Genomic DNA, 21,035 nt, shown 5'->3' on the forward strand with positions numbered 1-21,035 from the left:
CTTACGCCTGCGCGGTAACTCTGCCGAAAATTTCAGAAATTCTTTCATCATTGTGTCGTAATTTTTGCACTGTCCTATATTAGCCGTTCCATAAAGTTTTATATATGAAAATGTGTGCAATTTCATGTAAAATACAGCAAAATACAACCCATGGTTGTAGCTTTTATCAGTTTGGAAATATTTTCATATAAACCACGATAACTGCCACAATTTCAACCTTGGTCAACTTTGACTCGACCGAAATGGTAAAAATGCAATTGTAAGCTAAAACTCTTACATTCTAGTAATATTCAATCATTTACCTTTATTTTGCAACCAATTGGAAGTCTCTAGCACAATATTTCGATTTATGGTGAATTTTTGAAAAACTTTTTCCTTACGTCCGCCAGAAATTCTTTCGTCACGTTGTCGTAATGTTTGCACCATTTTATATTAGTCATTACATAAAGTTTTATATATGGAAATGTGCGCAATTTCATGTAGAATACAACAGAAAATAACTCATGGTTGTAGGTTTTATCAGTTTTGAAATATTTTCATATAAATCACGATAACTGCCAAAATTTCAACCTTTGGTCAACTTTAACTCGACCGAAATGGTAAAAAAACGCAATTATAAGCTAAAACTCTTACAATGTAGTAATATTCAATCATGTACCTTCATTTTGCAACAAACTGGAAGTCTCTAGCACAATATTTCGATTTATGGTGAATTTTTGAAAAAAAAAACCTTTTTCCTTACGTCTGCGCGCAGTAACTCTGCCGAACATCTCAGAAATTCTTTCGTCACGTTGTCGTAATGTTTGCATCGTTTTACATTAGTCGTTACATAAACTTTTATATATGAAAATGTGTGCAATTTCATGTAGAATACAACAGAAAATAGCTCATGGTTGTAGCCTTTATCAGTTTTGAAATATTTTCACATAAATCACGATAACTGCCAAAATTTCAACCTTCGGTCAACATTAACTCGACTGAAATGGTAAAAAAACGCAATTGTAAGCTAAAAATCTTACATTCTAGTAATATTCAATCGTTTACCTTCATTTTGCAATAAATTGGAAGTCTCTAGCACAATATTTCGATTTATGGTGAATTTTTGAAAAAAACATTTTCCTTACGTCTGCGTGGTAACTCGGCCGAACATCTCAGAAATTCTTTTGTCACATTGTCGTAATATTTGCACAGTTTTATATTAGTCGTTACAAAAAGTTTTATATATGAAAGTGTGCGCAATTTCATGTACAATACAACAGAAAATAACTCATGGTTGTAGCTTTTATCAGTTTTGAAATATTTTCATATAAATCACGATAAATAGAAAAAATTCGACTTTCGGTCAACTTTAACTCGACCGAAATGGTTGAAAACTGTAATTGTAAGCTAAAACACTTACAGTCTAGTAATATTCAATCAATTAGCTTCATTTTTCAACAAACGGGAAGTCTCTAGCACAATATTTCGATTTATGGTGAATTTTTGAAAAATTTTTTTATGTCCTCGCGTTTTAATTCATGCATCATTTTGTGATAATATTTTTCTGTGTTGCTTTGATCGTTTTACAATTTGTTATATACCAAAATCATGCAATTTAGTGTACAATACAAAGAAAAACAAAATAACCCATTAGCTTTAACCATTTTGCTCACAGCGCGATTTGTATAAAATTATATATGAAAAATCTTTTTTTCGCTGTCATATATTTCAATATTTATATATGATAATGATATTTTTTTTCCATTTCTGATGGTTGCATACTAAACTTCAGGTAATGACAAAAAAAATGAGCCAAAAATGAACTCTTAATCTTAAAAACTAAGCGTGCTGTGATTTTTTTTAAAAAACTTTTTTTCCGCTTCGGCGCTAACTCACCCAACGCCGCCGGCATACAGGAGACGTTTTTGTAAATAGAGGCTCGGCGTTCAAGGGTTAAGAGAAATGGAAACACTAGAAGTTAATACAAGAACCACAGAAATATTAGGAGATAGTTATGATGAACTAAAGAAAAAAGGGGCCTTTAGGGAGAACTCCACCCAAGACCAACAAATCCAACTATTATTAGAGACATCCATTAAAATAAAGGCAGGAGACCTGAAGGTAGAACAAAGACCATAATGAAACTAATAAACTGCTTGTTGATTTCATTAAAAATGCTGCTGATAAAGCAATACCAAAGTCAAAACCCCATCCAACAAAACACAAAGCTCCATGGTGGTCTGATAAGTTAACAGAATTTATAAATATACAGTAAAACACTCAAAAGGGAGACGATTAGATAATTTGAATAGAAAGTTTAGTAAAATAAGTAAAACATTACTGATATTAGAAGGAACTTTACAAAAAATGACTATATTATTACTAGAAATTGATACATTAAAACCTCTATACAATAAAATATCTGCAAAATTTAAAAAAGATAATTCAAGGAAGAATCATATCATGGAGGAAATACTTATCAGATCTCTCTAATAATACTTCCATACAAAAAATATGGGAAAATTCAGGAAAATAAATGGTATTCATGTTAAACCACCTAGAAATGCCATATTAAAAGATGGGAAAAGAACACTTGATCCAAAGAGATAAGTAATATAGTGGGAGAAAATTTAGCAAATGTGAGTAGTGATAAAAATTTAGATGAACACTTACTCACAAAAAAAATAAAATAGAATTACAGTGAACCCCCCGTATTCGCTGGGGATGGGTACCACACCCCCCCGTGAATAGCTAAAATCCGCAAATACATAAAACCCCTCTAAAAACACTAAGAACTGCCCTTTTTGATAGTTTAAACACAAGAAAAACCCTGTAAAAATGCTTATACCTGAGTATTTTAATAGTTTTATCACAAAAAGTGTATTTATTCATGAAAATTATCTGAAAATACAGTAATTAGTGAATATTTCACAGTGAAAAATACTGCGAATGGGCGAATTTTCTGCAAATAATGGGTAGATATGTTCCATAGAGAAACCCGCGAATGCGTGAGTCCGCGAATCGTGAGAACGCGAATACGGGGGTTTACTGTAATAACAATAAATTTCGAAACAGTAGAAGATATATATTATAATAGAAAATTTAATATGTCAGAGTTGGAATATGCTCTCTGGAACAGCAACAAATCTGTTCCTGGAGGTGACAATTTGTTTTGAGATGATCTGCCACTTAGCACCTTTGGCAAAGTCATACTGATTAGAGTTTTATAATAATTTATGGCTTCGAAATTTATTTCCAGATGAATGGTGTAAAGCTATAATAATTCCCATCCCAAAACCTGGAAAGGATCCCAGTAATGTAAATAATCACAGATCAATTTCTTTAACAAGCTGCTCATGCAAATTGTTAGAGAAAATGGTAAATGCTCGACTAACATGGCACATACGAGAAAATAAAATTTTGACTCCCACTCAGTTTGAGTCACAGTGTAACAGATCTACATTAAATTCTCTCTATAACTTAGAAGACTGTATACGTGGAGGTTTTGAACGAAAACAAATTACTGTAGCTGTCTTTTTTTAACATTGAAAAAGCACACGATACTACATGGAGGTATGCTATATTAAAAACTTTACAAAACAACAATATCCGTGGACATTTACCTAGGTTTATACAAAACTTTTTGACAAATCGCAGTTTTCAGGTGAGAATTGATGATGTTCCACAGGGAAGCGTCCTTAGTGGCATACTGTTTACTTTAGCAATTAATGATATCAGTAATAATCTACCTATTGGCATTGAAAGTAACCTGTATACGGATGAGTTTGCCATATATTATTCAGCATCTTGAATAAAACATGCAGAACAAGTCATTAAAATTTTTGGGATTAACATTTGATACTCACATAACGTACGTAAAATCTAAATGTAAAAGAGAATTAAATTAATTAGAAAACTATCAAACACTGCTTGGGGAGCTGATAGACATACCCTTACTGTACTGTATAAAACAACAGCTCTGTCTATCATTGATTATTGAAGCGAAGTATATGGCTCAGCATCAGACGCAGCACTGAAAATGTTAGACCCTGTTCACAATGAAGGTCTTAGAATATGCTCACCAAAATCATCTTTACAAGTTGAGTGTGGTGAACTGCCTCTGTCTCTCCTTTGTCAAAATCCCTTTTCTGGGCTTTGACCTTTGTCAGCCAGTGAAACCATAACAGAGAATTAAACATACCAGCTTGGTGAAGGCCTTGTAAAACTACTGTGATGGAAAGAAATAAAACAATCAGTAAAAGTGAGTTTTAATTATCCAAGCCAAAAATTTTTAATAACATGAGAATAACTAGATAGGGGAACCATGCCCCAAAGTAAACATGATATAGAATAACTAGATAGGGAAACCATGCCCCAAAGTAAACATGATATAGAATAACTAGATAGGGGAACCATGCCCCAAAGTAAACATGATATTGAATACCAGAACACGGTATAAATGACTAAATACTAACAAATAGGAAAATTAGACAACATGTAATATGGTCAGGAGACAGGCTGTGAGGCATGCCTGACCCAGAGAAGACGGTAAGGGGAGTAAACGAGGCAGGTAGGTGAGAGGGAGAGTGACAGAACAGTTAGGAATGTATAGTGAGATCAGTCAGAGGAAGGAACAATGTTTCCTGCCGCCACTGTGAAAAATTTAGAGCCTCTAGTGATTTGAGGTAGTGGCGTTTGAACACCAAAGGTGATTTCCAACCCGTATATTTTTTGAGATCGTCAAAATTCATATGATGGAAATAGTTAGTGGTGGTGGCCACCGCCCTGATATCATGAACCTTAGGAACTGAATCTGGGTTAGCTTGTTTAATAAAGTACAAGATTTGTTGTCTGATGGCCTTCAGAGAAATAGTTCCTCCACTTTCTCTCAAAAAGAGAACCTGAAGTTATATTAGAGGTTCTGTCTAAGTAAGCCTTTAAAGTAGCGACTGGGCACAATGACAGGTCTTGTGTGGAAGGGGACAACCTTCCATGGGGACCACCTATCTTGCGGATCTTCATTTTTAGCGAGAAACTTGAGATCTGGGGCTAACAGAACTTCTCCTGACGGGAGGAAATCAACATGGTTCGGTTCTCTAGATAGAGCTGACAGCTCAGAAATTCTAGCACCTGAAGCTAAACTAATTAAGAATAAGGTCTTCCTTAACAGACTCAAGAATGAACAATTCTGATTATCAGTATCTGATGTTAATTTAAGAACGTCATTTAAGAACCAGGAAACCGTGTGTGGACGGGTTGCTGGTCTCAAACGAGCGCATGCTCTAGGAATTGATGAAAAATAAGAATCAGTTAAGTTAATATTAAAGCCATGCAAAAATATCTTTCTCAAAGCTGATTTGGCTGTGGTAATGGTACTAGAGGCAAGACCTTTTTCGAACAATGACCTGAAGAACGAGATTGCAAGGTTCGTGGTCATTTCTGTAGCTTCAGATTCTTTCAGGAATAATGCTAATTTCTTGACTGCTGAGTCGTATTGTCTGAGGGTAGATTCCCTTTTGTCTGATTCTAGGAACAATGTATTAACGGGATCAATATTAGCCTCTTTCTGAGCTGCAAATTTCATGAAATCCATAAAGCTAGGGCACCTTGGACTCTTGAGGAAGCGGACACAGTCGGAGTTTGTACTATTTGTGTCAATTTTGGTCTGGGGATCTGTATGCACCGGAGCTTCAGTTCTAGAAGAAGAGGAAACCAGTTGCTCTTCGGCCAGTTGGGCGCTACCAGAGCCGCCCGACCTTTGAATGTCCTGAGCTTGTGTAAGACTTTCATCAACAAGTTTACTGGAGGAAACAGGTAGATCCTCTGCCACTTGTTCCAGTCTATTGACATCGCATCTGTGGAGTGAGCCAGAGGGTCCAGGTTGGGGGCCACATAACAAGGAAGTTTGTGGTTGCTTTCTGTGGCAAACAGATCTACCTGGAGACCTGGGACCTGGCTGCAAATCCATTCGAATGATTTTGTCCAGGGACCATTCCGACTCCAGCGGAGTTGTTCTGGACAGAGAGTCTGCAATGACATTCTGAACTCCCGCCAGATGGGTAGCTGACAAATGCCACTGTTGCTTGTTTGCTAGGGAGAATATTGCTATCATTACTTGGTTGATCCGGCTCGACTTGGAACCTCCCCTGTTTATACAATGCACCACTACCGCACTGTCCAAGACCAGCCTTATATGGATTAGTCTGGTTGGATGGAGCTTCTTTAAGGTTAGAAAGACTGCCATTGCTTCGAGAACATTGATATGGAACTGGCGGAACATAGTGGACCATGTTCCTGCACTTTTTGTGTTGAGTATCCTCCCCACCCGCTCAGAGAAGCATCCGTGTGAATCACTAATGCCGGAGGGGGGAACTGGAGCGGTACTGACTTTGATAAGCACTTGACTGTTGTCCAGGGCCGGAGTCTCTTCCTCAGTATTTGCGGAATTAGGGACACCTTGTCTCTGAATCTGATGTTGGCACGTCTCCGCCACACTCTGTTTATGTCTTTCAGTTTGGCTTTCAGGAGTAGATCCGTCAGTGAAGCAAACTGAAGGGAACCTAAGACCCTTTTTGGCAATGCGGGAAGCTTTCCTGTTCATGAGGAATTGTCTGGTTGCTTTGGCTATTTCTTTCCGCTTGGCTGGCAGAAGAGATAGCTTGTGTGAGCGTAGGGTCCCACTGGATTCCCAACCACTGAAAGCGGCTCTCGAACTAGGCGGACTTCTCCCTGTTTATTTGGAAGCCCAGAGATTCAAGAAAACCGATTACTATGGTGGTTGCTTTCCGACATTCGCTGGCGTTGGGTGCCCAAATTATCCAATCGTCCAGGTATCGGCTAGCATGATGCCTTGAGACCGTAGTTGCTGAACTACTGTATCTGCCAGTTTGGTGAAAATTCTGGGGGCTATGTTGAGCCCGAATGGCATGACTCTGAACGAGTACGCTTGCTTTCCTAGTCTGAACCCCAGGTAAGGAGAGAACCTTCTCGCAACCGGGACATGATAATAGACGTCTGAAAGATCTATAGAGGTGGTTACGGCTCCACGGGGAAGTAGGGTCCGAACCTGCGAGATCGTGAGCATGCGAAATTTGTCGCATTGAATGTATAAATTGTGACGAGACAAGTCTAGGATTACTCTTTGTTGACTGGAGCCTTTCTTCAGAACGCTGAACAGTCTGCCCTGAAACTTCAAGTGCCTCGCTTTCTTTATAGCCCTCTTTTGTAGTAGGTCTTTCACGAAGTCGTGGAGGGCTTTGGATGGTGATTGATGGAACCTGACTAGCGGAGGAGGGCCTCTGCTCCAGCTCCAACCCAGGCCCTTGGAGACTATGCTGTGGACCCACGGACTGAAGGTCCATTGGTCCCGAAAATGATACAGCCTCCCACCTACCTGAGGAGTCTCACTGGGCGGGAGATGGTCTGCCTCCTCTGCTACCTCGGCCCCTCTCCTCGGGAGATGGAGCGAGACACCGACTTGCCTCTAAAGGAGCCTCTGGCTCTGCTTCCCCTGGCGTTTGGTTAAATGCCCGAAATGCCCCATGACTTTCGTATGAGGCATTGAACGCCGGAGACGTTACATATGTGGGGGAGGCGAGCGTGTGCTGGGCTGGTTGAACCAGCACATACTGTGGCTGAGGCTGAGCCTTAGAGGTTGAAGGCTGGCCGGCTGGAGAGACCGGAACAGCCTGCAGCAACGTCTGGGTAGGAGGCCTTTTGAATTTCTTGAACCTCTTCCCGGGTCTGGGATGAGGTCCGGTGGACTCCGTTGACTTCCGCTTGTAGGGGAAACCCCAGCGGGAGCGGAGACTTTGGTTATCCCTGGTAGCTTCAGTCAGGACTGCATCTACCTCTTCCTGGGGGAAGAGATTAGCCCCCCAGATGGAGCTCTTCATCATCCTGTTAGGCTCGTGCCGAATAGAAGCTGCCGTGAAGATGTGTTTCCGGCAGTTCATCCGAGCCGTTATGAAATCATACAGGTCCTGCTGGAACCCCGCCAGTAGGGATTTAGTCAGGACCTGAAAGAGGGCTTCTTCATTATAACAACCGCAGTTGCCTCTGCCAAAGTCAGGGAATGAAGGGACCGACTTAACCTGCCCTTGGTATCAGCTTCAGCCTTCAGGAGAGAATCCGGGATTTTCGGAAGCTGCTCGCTGAAGAGGGCAGAAGCGCAGTCGGGGTCAAGTCTACCCACCGTAAAGGTGGCTGGAGCTCCCTTCCAAAATTCAGAATCTCCGGGGAAGACTAGAGAGGTGGGATCTGTCTCCCGGAGTTGTGGAAGGGGCTTGCCCTCAATGCCTGCCTGACTGGTAAGCTGGGCTACCTTAGTCGTGCGGGGGTTGGGGATAGTATCTCCCACTGAGAACATCGTAAACGAACCCTTGATAGGGGTAAGTTTCGTGTTCTCAGCTTGCCACTCTGTAAGCATGCGCAACAGAGTGGACTGAGCCTGGTCCCTTGGAAAGATGACGGTTTCTTTCGGGACCTTGTCCGATCTAATCCAGGCTTCCTCGGTAAGCCTGGCATAACCTGGGAAGGGGGGCAGTAAGCCAGGTGGGAAGAACTCTAGTTCCTCCAACCTGCGAGTACCCAGACCTTCGATAGTAAGGGTGTCTTCATGCTGAGGCGCATAAAGAGCCAGGCGCCAAGGATTTCCCTTATCGAAGGGGGGAAGACCGGAAGCGTCCAGAACAGCCAAGGGTTGAGCGACTGCCCCGGCGCGCATAAACCCTGAGATCAAGCTCTCCTGGCTTTTCACCTTCTCTGCTAGGGATTTAACAGAGGCGTTTGATGTCTTCAGATCGGAAGACAACTGGGAGGAGAGTTGGGTCAACTTCTCTTCCACCCTCTTGTTGAACTTCTCCATAAGAAGTTCAGCAAACGACTCTAGGTCAAAGGAAGGACGAGGGGGACTCGCCTTACCCTGCTTGGATCTAGATCCCTTTCCAGACGGGGTGGCCTTGCTTGTGGACGGCACGGGGCTAGGGGCCCGTGACGACTTCGAGGGAGCCCCGGAGCGCTTCTGGGGTTTAAAGGATTTTGACAAGGTCTTCGTTTTCACTGATTTTACCTTGGGGACAGTAGACCTTGACCTGTCCTCAAGGTAAGAGGATTTTCCAAACCCTCTAAAAGAAGAAACGGAAGAGGAAGGAGAGCTGAAGAGAAGATCGGAAGTTTCTGCCTCACTTACCCCCTTACCTTGGTCCGGGTCGACGTTCATGGGTTCCAGGTTGAGGTTGATTGCTGCAACCTCCTCCGCTACCTCTCCGCAAATGGCCGCTTCTTTGTGGGAGGGTTCCGTCATCTCCCGGATCCCAGCGATCAAGGGGGCGGCTACTTCCGCCGGGACGGACGCTAAGACCCAGGCGCCGGGGTAGTGGATACTGCATATAGCTTCAGACAGCACGTAGGGTTTCCCCGACCCGACGTTCCTCCCGAAGCCACTGACCCAGGTCTTGAGGGTCAGCAGCGAAGAGTCGCGGGAGCTGCGGTCGGCCTGAAAGAAGGAGATTGCTAAGAAACGAAATCTCCAACTGTCATAAGTATATCAAAAAAGACATAAACTCAAGAAAGAACAATGGTTAGGGAACATGTGGCTTACTGACTCGTTCAACACTTGCTCGTAGAGAGCGTAGCACACCTCACATCTGTCGGGGTGCCAGACGATCAGGTCCCCGACACGAACTGCGCAGCCGGAGTGGGACTGACACACTTCGTGTCCACAAGTCTGTTGCAGGACCGCCGTGCACCCCTGCTCCTGACAATGAACCATCTATAATGGAAAGATGATACATGAGTATGCTAATAAGGCGCGCCGGAGTAGGGTGCCGGAGCAGGGCCTTAATTTAATAAGGATTGACGGAGCATGCAATGGTCTGGTCAGACCCCGACGGAAAGACTCCGGCAATAAGGGGTATAACTAACATACATGCGTAAAGCGATAAGGACCGCCGGAATAAATCCGGAGTACTAGGGGTCCAAAGTGTGAACATGCGACATAAACAAAATAGTAGATTTATTAATACCCCGGACACGGTCCGGTAGAGGTAAAGTGATATACAGCACAAAATGGTTAACCTTAGTATTTGCCAAAAAACAACAGATATGATACATTGGTTATAAAATTCCGCTTAGTGCCGGGGGAATCGAGTTACACCATACTTATGGTGGCGGCGGAGGAGGCGGGGTGAGTGCCGTCCAACCATGCACCATACCCACCGGAGTGGTAACAACAGCGAGAGGGTAACAGGAGACCCGACAACACGGCGGAAGTAAGATCTGGCAAAGTCAAGATAGATACCCAGGGAAATTGGTCGATGTTCTAGATATAAAGAACAGGGAACAGGGACAACCAAGCTAGCAGAAGAGCGGACATCGAGACGGAGGCCAGTCAGGTGGATAATGCTAACTGGATACCGCATTAACTCTCCACAGGGTGACGGACTAAACAAAACGACAACCCCGGGCAGGGAGAGACTCAGTCACGCGCTGATGCTAGGGAAGGGTAGGGGATAAGCAAATGGAGGGAACCTACAACAGCAGCCAGAGAGTGGGTGGACACCCCCCGGACACCGATAGCAACCCCCGCACTAGGCGTCGACCATGGGAGAGCGACAACCACAGGGGGGGGCGAGAATACCAGGATACACTCCATAAGCTAAAAGGATGCAAAGAGGTGGTAAACAACAGTGGTGGCCAGGGAGTGTGGAAGCACCCCCCAGACACCAAAAGAACTCCTCACGGGCTGCCGATCAACAGAGATTGGCGACCCTGGGAAAGGGAGAACTAGTGAGAACCACTCAATGCAAAGGAAGGGGTAAGGAATGTTAGGCTAGCGACATGGAAAACAGGGTTAGGACTCAGAGCACCCGACCCCAGGCACGCTTCATGATGTACACGAAGACAGCCAAGGGTGGAAGGGAGGAGGGAGGGGTGGTAGGGAGTGGGGGACCCACGAAATCAGGATGTCTGCCCCGACACCGACGGCTCGGATAGGAGTAGGCTACGAATAAGAAGACCCTCGCTATTCTAGCTTAACCTTACTAGGACTCAAGAGTCCAATCGGGAAGGCCGAAATAGGGGGAGGGGGAAAATACAGGCCTAATAACTCTCATCCGAACCAGACGACATCATCGGGAAGGTACAGAATCGTGAAACTCTCCTACTCACCCACCCCTCCCTCCAAGCTAGGGGAGGGAGCAAAGAGCCGTAAGGTAGCCTAACTTCCTAGGCTAACCTACTGAGGCCGACCAGCGGCTAAGAAGGCTAGCCTAGAAGAACAAACACGGGAACTATCAGACTAGGGTAACTAAAGGTTAACCACATAATATATAATATAACGTACATCACACATATGAAAATAGGAATTACATAATGAAAGACACATGTAGAAGGGTTGTCCAAACAAAATGCGATATGAGACACGGATGGTAAAATGGCCGACCCTTACGATCAAGCGCAAACAATAAATCCAAAAATATCAATGTCATCCGTAAACATATAAAAAAGTAAAATTAAATAGCATAATCGTACCATCTCAGAGAATATACCCGAGAGCTGGAGGAGGAGAGGTTCCCAGGATAAAATGGAATTATGATCACAAAGGCGAGAGGGGGAAATCTCATAGCCTAAGAGAGGAGTGGACCCGCGCCTCCCCAGGGAAGGGGTAATTCAGAAAAAACAAACCCCCAACGAGGAGTAATAATGAAATTATGTAAAACACACATAAAAACATATCAAATGAAAAGGGGGGAATGTCCCACCGAAACCACACAAAGACTGAAGGTCGCGTGAGGTCGGAAGCAAGGCGGCCAAGACCGGCGTTATATTCAACCCCCTAATTATTGAATTAGACGGTAAATAAGGAGCCTCAGCCGCCTAAAAACAAACTGGAGATGGTACTCAACTTAGGTGAAGAAAAATCCTGGCTGGAAGACATAATGCCGCACAGAAAAGGGCCAAAAAAGCACACCAAAGAAAACAATGACAAGACGATGACGCGTGCTAAAATGGAAAGCCAATATGGCGGCTGAGTTGTTGGTAGTCGGGAGCTGGTGCGGGCGTTGTTACGGCACCTCACTCTGGGGGATTTTGAGATTGGGAATATCTACAGGGCAGAGGCCTGTGGTAGTGACAACACTCACCCTTTCCTATACACGACTCCATTTTATGGAGCTCGCTCTGGGGGTAGTAACCCCAGCATTACATTTAGTTTTTCTCTGGTATGTCTAGCAATAATTTTACCTAGAAATGTGTGCTAAGTGGCAATTTCACTGGCTGACACAGGTCAAAGCCCAGAAAAATAATTAAAGAAACATCATTCAATAATTTTGTGATTTTTAGTGACTCAAGAAGCGCTATAGAAGCTATTCAGAGTTACAAATAAAAAAAAATAATATATTACAACAAATTAAATTATTTCTCCATAACTTATATAATAAAAGGGAAATGAAGATGCAGACAAAGCAGGCAAAGAAGCAACCCACATGACGATCAAATGTGCATATCCTTTTTACTGATTAATTATGTAACGCATAAAAATGGGTATCATAAATAAATGGCAATATATATGGAATGAAGAACCTGAAAGTAATAAATTGAAACAAATAAAACCTAATGTTAAAAAATGGAGTTCATCATATCGGAGAGAGAGACACGTACAAGTAATTCTAACGTCTCAGAATAGGCCACACTCATCTGACATGTGGGCACTTCTAGAGCAGCCCACGTGGCCCAGCTCCCAAGTGCTCAGCGTGCAGGGTGATAATAATAGTCAGACGTGTTATGCAAGTGTCCAAAGTATGACCAACAGCAACTGTCAACTTTTGGAAATAAATCAATGGAGGAAATTTTGTCAGAATCTTTAACATTTTCAGTCTTTCCAATTTTGATGTTCATTAGGAAATGTAATTTAATTAATAAAATATAAAAATAAGTAAATAAAAAAACAAAAACCCTTGTAGCATTTGTCGAATTTAAAATAAAAAAACAAAATTTTAAAATATTACTTAGTTTATATTCTGAATTTTAATATACCTTTTTAGTGTGTATGTAAGGAAGCATGAGTAAATGTATTTATTGTGTGTTTGTGTTCCAGTATGAGAGCATGTGCCTATGTGCAGTTTTTAATTTCATTTTAATTTGTTCATCATTGTACTGAATGATCTACTAGGTCCTAGTGTTTGTCCCCAGGCCTAGACCTGGTATTTTAATCTAATCCTTCGGGCCAGCCCTATGAGAGCTGAAAGTCGGCTCAGTGGTCTGGTTAAACTACTGTAATAATCATAATAACTGGGGAGCCCACCATCAGTCACTTCTCCCATCACATTGTCGGCTTACTCGAGAGGCTCAGAGAGACGTATGACCCTTTTGGAGGAAGTTTCCTCCCTCCAAGAGGAGGCAGAGGAAGTCGAGGACACCAACACGGAGGGCTTTTACAACCATCTCTTCGTGGTCCTGAAAACATAGGGGGGTTGGAGATCTGCGCTTGATGTAAGTGCCCTCAGTCATTTGTCCAGAAGACAAAATTCAAGATGGAGATGAACCATTCAGTCCTTTCATCCTTTCACCAGGGTGACGGGATGTTAACATTGGACATGCAGGATGCATACTTTCACATTCTGATCCATCCAGACTCCAGGAAGTATGTAAAGTTCGTCTTTCAGGACAAAGTATATCAGTTTCGGGCCCATTGCTTCAGCCTTTCGACAGCCCCTTAAGTGTTCACTTGAGTCTTGGCTCCTCTCTCAAAATGGCTCCACTTGATAGGGATCAATGTAAGTCTGTATCTGGACAACTTGCTGCTTCGATCCCCGTCAAGGAAAAAGTGTATGAAGAATTTGCACAAGGTTTTGCTTCTTACCAAAGAACTGGGCCTTGTTATCAATCTACAGGAGTCTCAGTTGGCTTTGTCTCAAGAGATCCTCTATTTGGGGATGACTCTCAACTCTGACTTTTCAGGCTTTTCCATTCCCAGGAGAATTTCCAACTGCCTTCAGATGGTCCACAGGTTTCTAGCCCTTTCGGCCTTACTCAGCTCAACAATGGTTGAGCCTGCTGGAGATGTTGGCATCAATAGAGATGTTTGTCAAACTAGGCAGATTGCATGAGAGTTCTCCAATTCTTCCTAAAGGCCAACTGGGAGAGGAAAACACAGCCTGACACTTACTTGTTTACGATCACCCTGGAGATTAAAGTGGACCTGCAATGATGGCTATCCGAAGAAAGACTGTCAGAAGGAAAGTCCCTTCAACCTCTGAGCCCCGACCTATACTTTTATTCAGATGCCTCATACTTAGGCTGTGGAACTCTACTTGGGGAATTGGGAAGTATCTGGCACGTGGACGCCAGAGCAACAAAGTCTACATATAAATGTCAGAGAACTGAAAGTGGTTCATGTAAGCCTTCAGTGTTTCTCAACCATGGTCCACAACAGGAAAGTGGTAGTCCATGCTGGCAATACCGTGGCCTTAGCATGTATCCGGAAACAAAGTAGCACTCATTCCTTTCCTCTCTGCCAGGCAGCAAGAGATCTACTCCAGTGGGCAGATCAAAATCAAGTGACTCTGGTCGCTTGGTTTATCCAGGGAAAATTAAATATTTTGGTGGATGAGCTGAGCCGTTGGAAGCAGTTCCTTCCCACTGAATGGACCTTGAATCCCCTGGCCTGTTTAGATCTTTGGAAACTGCAGGGCAAGCCAACTTTAGACCTGTTTGCCACCTGCAAGAACCATCATCTTCCTCCCTTTTGCTCTCCAGTCCCAGGTCCTCTTGCATGGGCAACAGATGCCATGTGGCAAGACTGGTCCAGTCAGGATCTGTACTCTTTTCCTCCCTTCAGCATGATCAGGGAGGTGATGAACAAATTTCAAGTCCACCACTATGGCCCTCATAGCCTCGTTTTGGCCCTTGAAAGAATGGTTCCCAGACCTTCTTCAGTTACTCATAGATTTTCCAAGACTCCTTCCCCAAAAACCATCTTTACTCAAACAACCCACTGACAGGCTTCAGACTGTCTGCAAGCTTGTCAGAGCGAAAGGTTCCTCAAGGGGAGCTGCAGAAGCTATTGCACAATGCAGGAGAAGATCTTCTAGCCTCGTCTACCAGGCCAAGTGGGCAGTTTTCCATCGGTGGTGCCACAACCACAATGTCTCTTCTTCTGAGACATCTCTAGCGCACATTGCATATTTCTTTCTATATCTGAGGAATTCTAGGACCTCCACCACTAAGGGGTATTGAGCTATGCTTAGCTCAGTTTTTAAACATAGAGGCCTGGCTTCTTTCGTCAAACTTGGACATTAATGACCTGATCAAGTCCTTTGATATGTCAAAACAGAGGAAGGACAATCAGGTCTCTTTAAACCTGGATGTAATCTTGAAATGGCCTGCAGGTCCTGCTTTTGAACCCCTTTGTTCTGCTTCTTTGAGGGACCTCACTCGTAAGGCACTCTTTCTCTTTGCCTTAGCTACTGCAAAACACATAAGCGAAATGCAAGTCATCGATAAAATAGTAGGTTTTTCCAAAGGGGATGCAGTTTGCTCCTTTCCATAGACTTTTTGGCCAAGAACGAGGACCTGTCCAAGTCCTAATCTCGTTCTTTCACCATTTAGAATTTAATGGACATCCTTGGCTTAGAGGAAGAAGAGAAAGTACTCTGTCTGGTCAGAGCTCTGAGGCACTATATGATTAGGACAGAGATCAGAGGTCCATCCAGTAACCTCTGGTGTTCAATTAAGAACTCTTCTCGCCCTCTGTCTAAGAATGCCTTGTTGTTCTTCCTGAGGGACTTGATTTCAGAGGCAATTCATGGATCCAAGAAGACATGTTGCCAACTTTTAAAGTGAAAGCTCATGATGTCAGAGAAGTATCTACCTCTTTGGCTTTCAGGTACAATATGTCCATAACTTCCATTCTTCAGTCAACCTACTAGAAGTGCAGGTCTATTTTCTCATCGCACCATTTGAAGGAGGTGGAAACAGTGTTTGATAATTGCAGTACCTTGGAACCTTTATTGGTGCCTGGCATGGTATTGGGATAGGATTCATAGGAAGCACTCTTTTTCTCCTATCCTTTGGCCTTGGTGTAGGGTTTTTGAGTTTTTGGGGAGCCTGGGGTTACAGTGTACCTGGAATACCCTCCAGTCTCAGTGGATGGGCTGTGATGTTTTCAGAGTAGGGGACAGTGTTGTCTGGTTTATTTTTAAACTTGGTACTGCACCCAGGGCAAGGGCACTTTCATATGCTTTGCTAGCCATCAGGCCTATCCTCCACTGCAAAGCTCCCACTTAAGTAGAGGCGACCCACGGCTCAACCGCCATGCCACTACAGGTTAAGATGAGCACCAACCAGAGGCGGTATTCACCTGCAGTAGCTCTCCTACCAGGTGAGGAAACAACAAGCACTGTATCAATGCTGGCAAAATTTTCTATTTCAAAGTCTTTACTGTGCTTTAATATTTTGAAGTAGAATAAGTCTATATATCCCTCTTCCATTCAATGGTAAGTTACTTGTTTGAAAATGACATTTTCAGTATAAAAATAAGTTTCATGTATACTTAACAAGTAACTACAGAATTGGAGCCCACCCTCCTCCCTCCTTATGGACATAAGGGCACAAAAAAATTGAGCTTACCTGCATTGAGCTTACCTGCTGGTTGTTTTCCCGGGTGCTCCAATAGTGGACAGGGCCTGTCACCTACACAAAAACAGTAGAAGCGCCGCAGATTTTTAAAAGGCTGTCGTGCGAGTAGAAACGTTAGCTATGTAATTACTGTACTTGGTAAGTATATATGAAAATTTTATAATGAGAATTTCATATTTGTATACAGTACATAGGACAATGTAAATTATTTGGATTTATGATACTTGATGTATCTCACAACCCCTTTAGTAAATCTTTGAAATTTATATTTGATTCTGGTTTTCCTGACTTGTAAACTTTTTTCTTTCCTTGAAAGGAAACTTTATTGCTTCCATTTTTTAAGATTTTTTCACCTTGTGGCTGGAGAGGGCTTTAGGTTGTCTGTCTCATAGGATGCTTTATTAAAATTTTTATGCCATAGACAGTGTATGATAATTTATAAGTTTATAATGTGATGATGGTGAAGTGAATTATGATTTAGATTGTTTGTTGAGCACAGACCTCTAACAACACTATAAGTGAATATTTGTCCTTTAATCTGTTTTGTACAAATTTTTTTCTATATATTTATATATATGTACTATACATATATTTGTACTGTAATTTTAGCTTCATTGCTTGTCCCTCTTCCAGGTCAATGTACGACAGGCAAATTTGGCATCCTTGTTGAAAACAGCAGAATGTCTCAAAATAAAGGGTTTAGCTGTCCCAGAAGCAGCTGTGAATTCACCACCAAGTAAGTATATACCCTATAATGTGTTTGCATTCCTAAAGTATCAAAGTAGTAGTATTGATGCATTCCTAAAATATCGAAGTAGTAATAGTAATTGATCCATTATTTTCCCCCTGGGCCAGTGGTCCAAGGGATATACTAAATGCCCCAGCCTGTCTGACACTTTGTCTCACCTATGTTTTCATAATGTCTAGTGTGATAATGATTTTTTCACAGTGATAATTAGCACAGGAGAAAGTTAACATGACTTTGGATGCATTACAAGGTGGTCAAGGGTTGACTATTTTTCGTAGGAATTTGGAGTTTTGTTGCCAAATTGATGTTATGAGAATCCTCTTATGTTTACAGTTATTAAGGTGGTTTCAAAGATATTTGTTAGTAGTTTGAACTTGACCTGATCTTGTATGAGTTGAGTCACAAGGTGATCCAGTTGCCATCTCATGAATTGTTAATTGAAATTACCATTTGCAGTCACCTATCGCTTAGAGAGGATAGAAGTAAAAGTTACCAGCACTTGAGATTATCCTGCACTTTACAAGTGTTTTTTTTATTTTGTTACACTTCATAGGTGTTATAACATCCACTCTTTCATACACTTAAAATAAACTTCCCTTTTGTAATTAGGATTTTTTGACGTTTGGTCTTTTGATATAGGTACCTTGCATTTCCCTAGAAGCTAATACTTGTAACTAGCTCACATTCATTGTCTTGTATGCCCTAGACACATCCATAAGCAGGTAGAGCAAAGTCTCTGGCACCTACTGGAGAATTTGCCTAGGTTTTGAATCCTTCCTCAGGCCATGAAATCCAAGGTCACGCTGCTCTTTTATTTTTGAAAACAAAATGTTGTTGTCAGCTTTTTTAATGGCTGGCACATGGAAGCGACAAATAACTCTTGCGAGCTTATACTTTAGGGAAGTGATATGGTTGGTTAAACTTACTCTTTAGGAGCAGGGCAAGTAGTACCTGTTTCAGTTGAGGTTCTGGACATGGTAGACTAGTCATTGTCAATAAATTAATCATATCTTCATTTCCCTTCATGACATTCTTCAAGATTTAGACTTTCAGGGGTTATTCCCTTCCATATCTTATAGTGGGTAAAAGCATTGTCCTTTCCGGGAATATGCCATGGATTAATTAAGTACACCCCCTAAAGAAGCATTTCTGCTTGATGAATACAGCTCTGCTTATTTGATAGCCTTGGATTCTGTTGCTTATCTCGGTCCAAAAAGCTTTCAAATGGATCTTAAGAATCCACCAGGCAATTTTGTGACATTTAGCTGCTCAGTCCTTCTCACCTAAATTGTGATAATGACTAATTGTAAGTATTAATGTGTTTTAGGCTGAAACAAATGTAACTTTTTAAAAACAAAGAATTTTCTTATAAACCTCTTCTCAGTGTAGCTCACTGTCTTCTCCAACTAACTGGAAAGACTACAGTCACTACCCAACTTACGAACAAGTTATGTTCCGGAAGGGCGTTCGTATCTTGAATTGTTCGTAATTTGGTGTTTAATGACACTTTAAAGGTACCATATCTTCAAGCCTATTTAATTATGATACAAATTCTAAAGGTTGCAGCGTACACAAACACAGTTTATTTCCGATGAAAACTTTTGTTAAACTAAAAAATATACATCATAAAAAAGAAACGTAACTTGCCCATGTAATTGTGTATCATCTGATCTCGTGTGTCCTGCGATCCTTAAAATTTTATCCCAAAACGTGATTTCATCATATATATCGTTTGTAGTGTGAGATGCATTTTCGGTAGATTGTACGAGGCTATGCTTAATGTGTGATTTCTTTTTTGGTAGATTATATTGGTCTAGGCGTTCAATAGATTGTATTGGCCTAGGCTTTCAATGCCTATCCCAGGTTTGGTAGATGCCATTGATAATGCATACTATTTCTAAGTTAGCTTTTAACTAATAAGCAAAAGTTCAGCAGGTTAAATACAAATCTTCACACATTCGGACAGGCTTTTTAAATTTGTTGCTTGTTGAAGAATTCATTACTATTTATTATATTAAACAGCTACTTACTGTTGTGTGCAAGACACTGGCATAAACAGCACCAAGTACTGACATAAACAACCAAATCGAGAAACAGCTGTTTGCCTATGTTAGTTACTGTAACTAATTTACATTTATTAAGCGCTGCGTTACAGTTGTCGACTTGTTAACCCTTAATGGATGGATCTCCTCATGAGAAGATCTTAACAGGTTTTGGGTGGTGGACGGATCCCTTGTGAGGAGTATGATTTGGCTGTATCGAGCTGGAAAGTTTCCATCACTTCAATGACCCATAAATGAATACTGTAGTGGCAACTTTAGAATAATGCAAGTTTTATTAAAATTACCATTACAGTATTCTCAATAAAACGGTATTATTTGACTTGCAGATGGATATCTCATGATAAAAGAGTATATATGATAGGCAGAATAGGTGCGCAGAGTAAAATTTGAACTTACAGGTGGCAAAGGGGAGTGCTCTGAACACAGTTTTAACTTGCGACCCTGTCTGTTCATGTCTCTGAATGTTCATAAGTAGGGTGGTGCTTGTACTAGGAAAGTGAGACAGTTATCTACAGGCAGTTCCCGCTTGTTGGTGGCATTGGTTTTACGACACTTGGCTAATGATGTCGTTAACCAGATTTTTAGTGCCAGTAAGGAGTTTATTGGCATTGCTAAGCGATTTTTGGCTCCAGTAAGTGGTTTATTGGCGCTTATAGCGTCGTGAATGCCATTTGTCACCATAATTACTGGGATGTTCCGGTTATTAATGATTTTCGGTTATCGCCAGTTATCGATGATATTTGGTTATTGGCGTTCGGCTGGGATCGGAACCCCTGCTGTTAACCGGGGACTGCCTGTAGTGAGGACCCATGGATCTTTTTGCACTTGTATGGGGCTCCCAGTGTGCTTCTTGTTAAATGAAAAGTTGGAAGGGGCTGGGGCATTCAAGGACCACAAATGTAATCTAATTGTAAAAAAAAAGGTTTGCAAGAATTTTTTTTTTTTATAATTGGGCAATTTAAAAAAAAAAATTGTTCATTTTATCAACTTTTAGAAATACAAGAGTGGCTTGTATATGTATTTGTTTATACTAATAATGCCTTGTGTATTCTTCTTAGGTGTAAAACGACAACAAGACTTTTCTACCCATGAAAGCACTCCAGTGAAAAAGAAGAGGAAGAAGAAGACTTCTGTAAGAAATTCTCCTCCTATTCCAAGTGGAAATGAATTTCCTTCTGAATCCTTACCAGTATCAGTTGCAGCACCACAACCAGACTTTCCTACGATATCAATCCCAGATACAAACCCTTCTCTAACAAATCTAGCTCTTACTCCTTCAATTCCCTTGACAGTTCCTTTGAAAGTAACTGTACCCACATCAGAGGGGGAGAAAGCTAGCCAAAAGTCAGGTTGGCTCCAGATTGTTTCTTCGATGCGTCATGGAAATGAGACAGCACAAGTGAATTCTCAAGCAAGTGAGTCCTTTTCATCAAGGAAATCTAGACCTTCACCACGTAGTGCAGCTTTGGATGTCCTTGCCAGCAATTTTCTCCAGGTAAAAGTGATAATTATGTTCATTTTGCCCAAAGTTGTCCTTTCATTGTTTTGCTGTTAATAAAATTTATAAGGCTGGTAATGCACTGATCATATATTTTATTATCTTGAAG

The 21,035-nt window shown here is 41.8% G+C and overlaps 1 protein-coding gene across 4 annotated transcripts in view; it reads left to right on the forward strand.

Annotated features, from left to right (window-relative positions):
- LOC136835071 (modifier of mdg4-like) overlaps positions 1-21,035 on the forward strand; it is an 81,772-nt gene that overhangs the window by 44,924 nt on the left and 15,813 nt on the right. For all 4 annotated transcript variants that reach the window (XM_067098238.1, XM_067098239.1, XM_067098241.1 and 1 more), the window contains exons 4-5: positions 17,251-17,353; positions 20,487-20,923. In XM_067098238.1, the coding sequence (XP_066954339.1) occupies positions 17,251-17,353; positions 20,487-20,923 (540 nt within the window). The remainder of the gene's footprint in view (positions 1-17,250; positions 17,354-20,486; positions 20,924-21,035) is intronic.

This window comes from Macrobrachium rosenbergii, chromosome 54 (genome assembly GCF_040412425.1).
Source record: "Macrobrachium rosenbergii isolate ZJJX-2024 chromosome 54, ASM4041242v1, whole genome shotgun sequence".
NCBI classification, from domain to species: Eukaryota; Metazoa; Arthropoda; class Malacostraca; order Decapoda; family Palaemonidae; genus Macrobrachium; species Macrobrachium rosenbergii.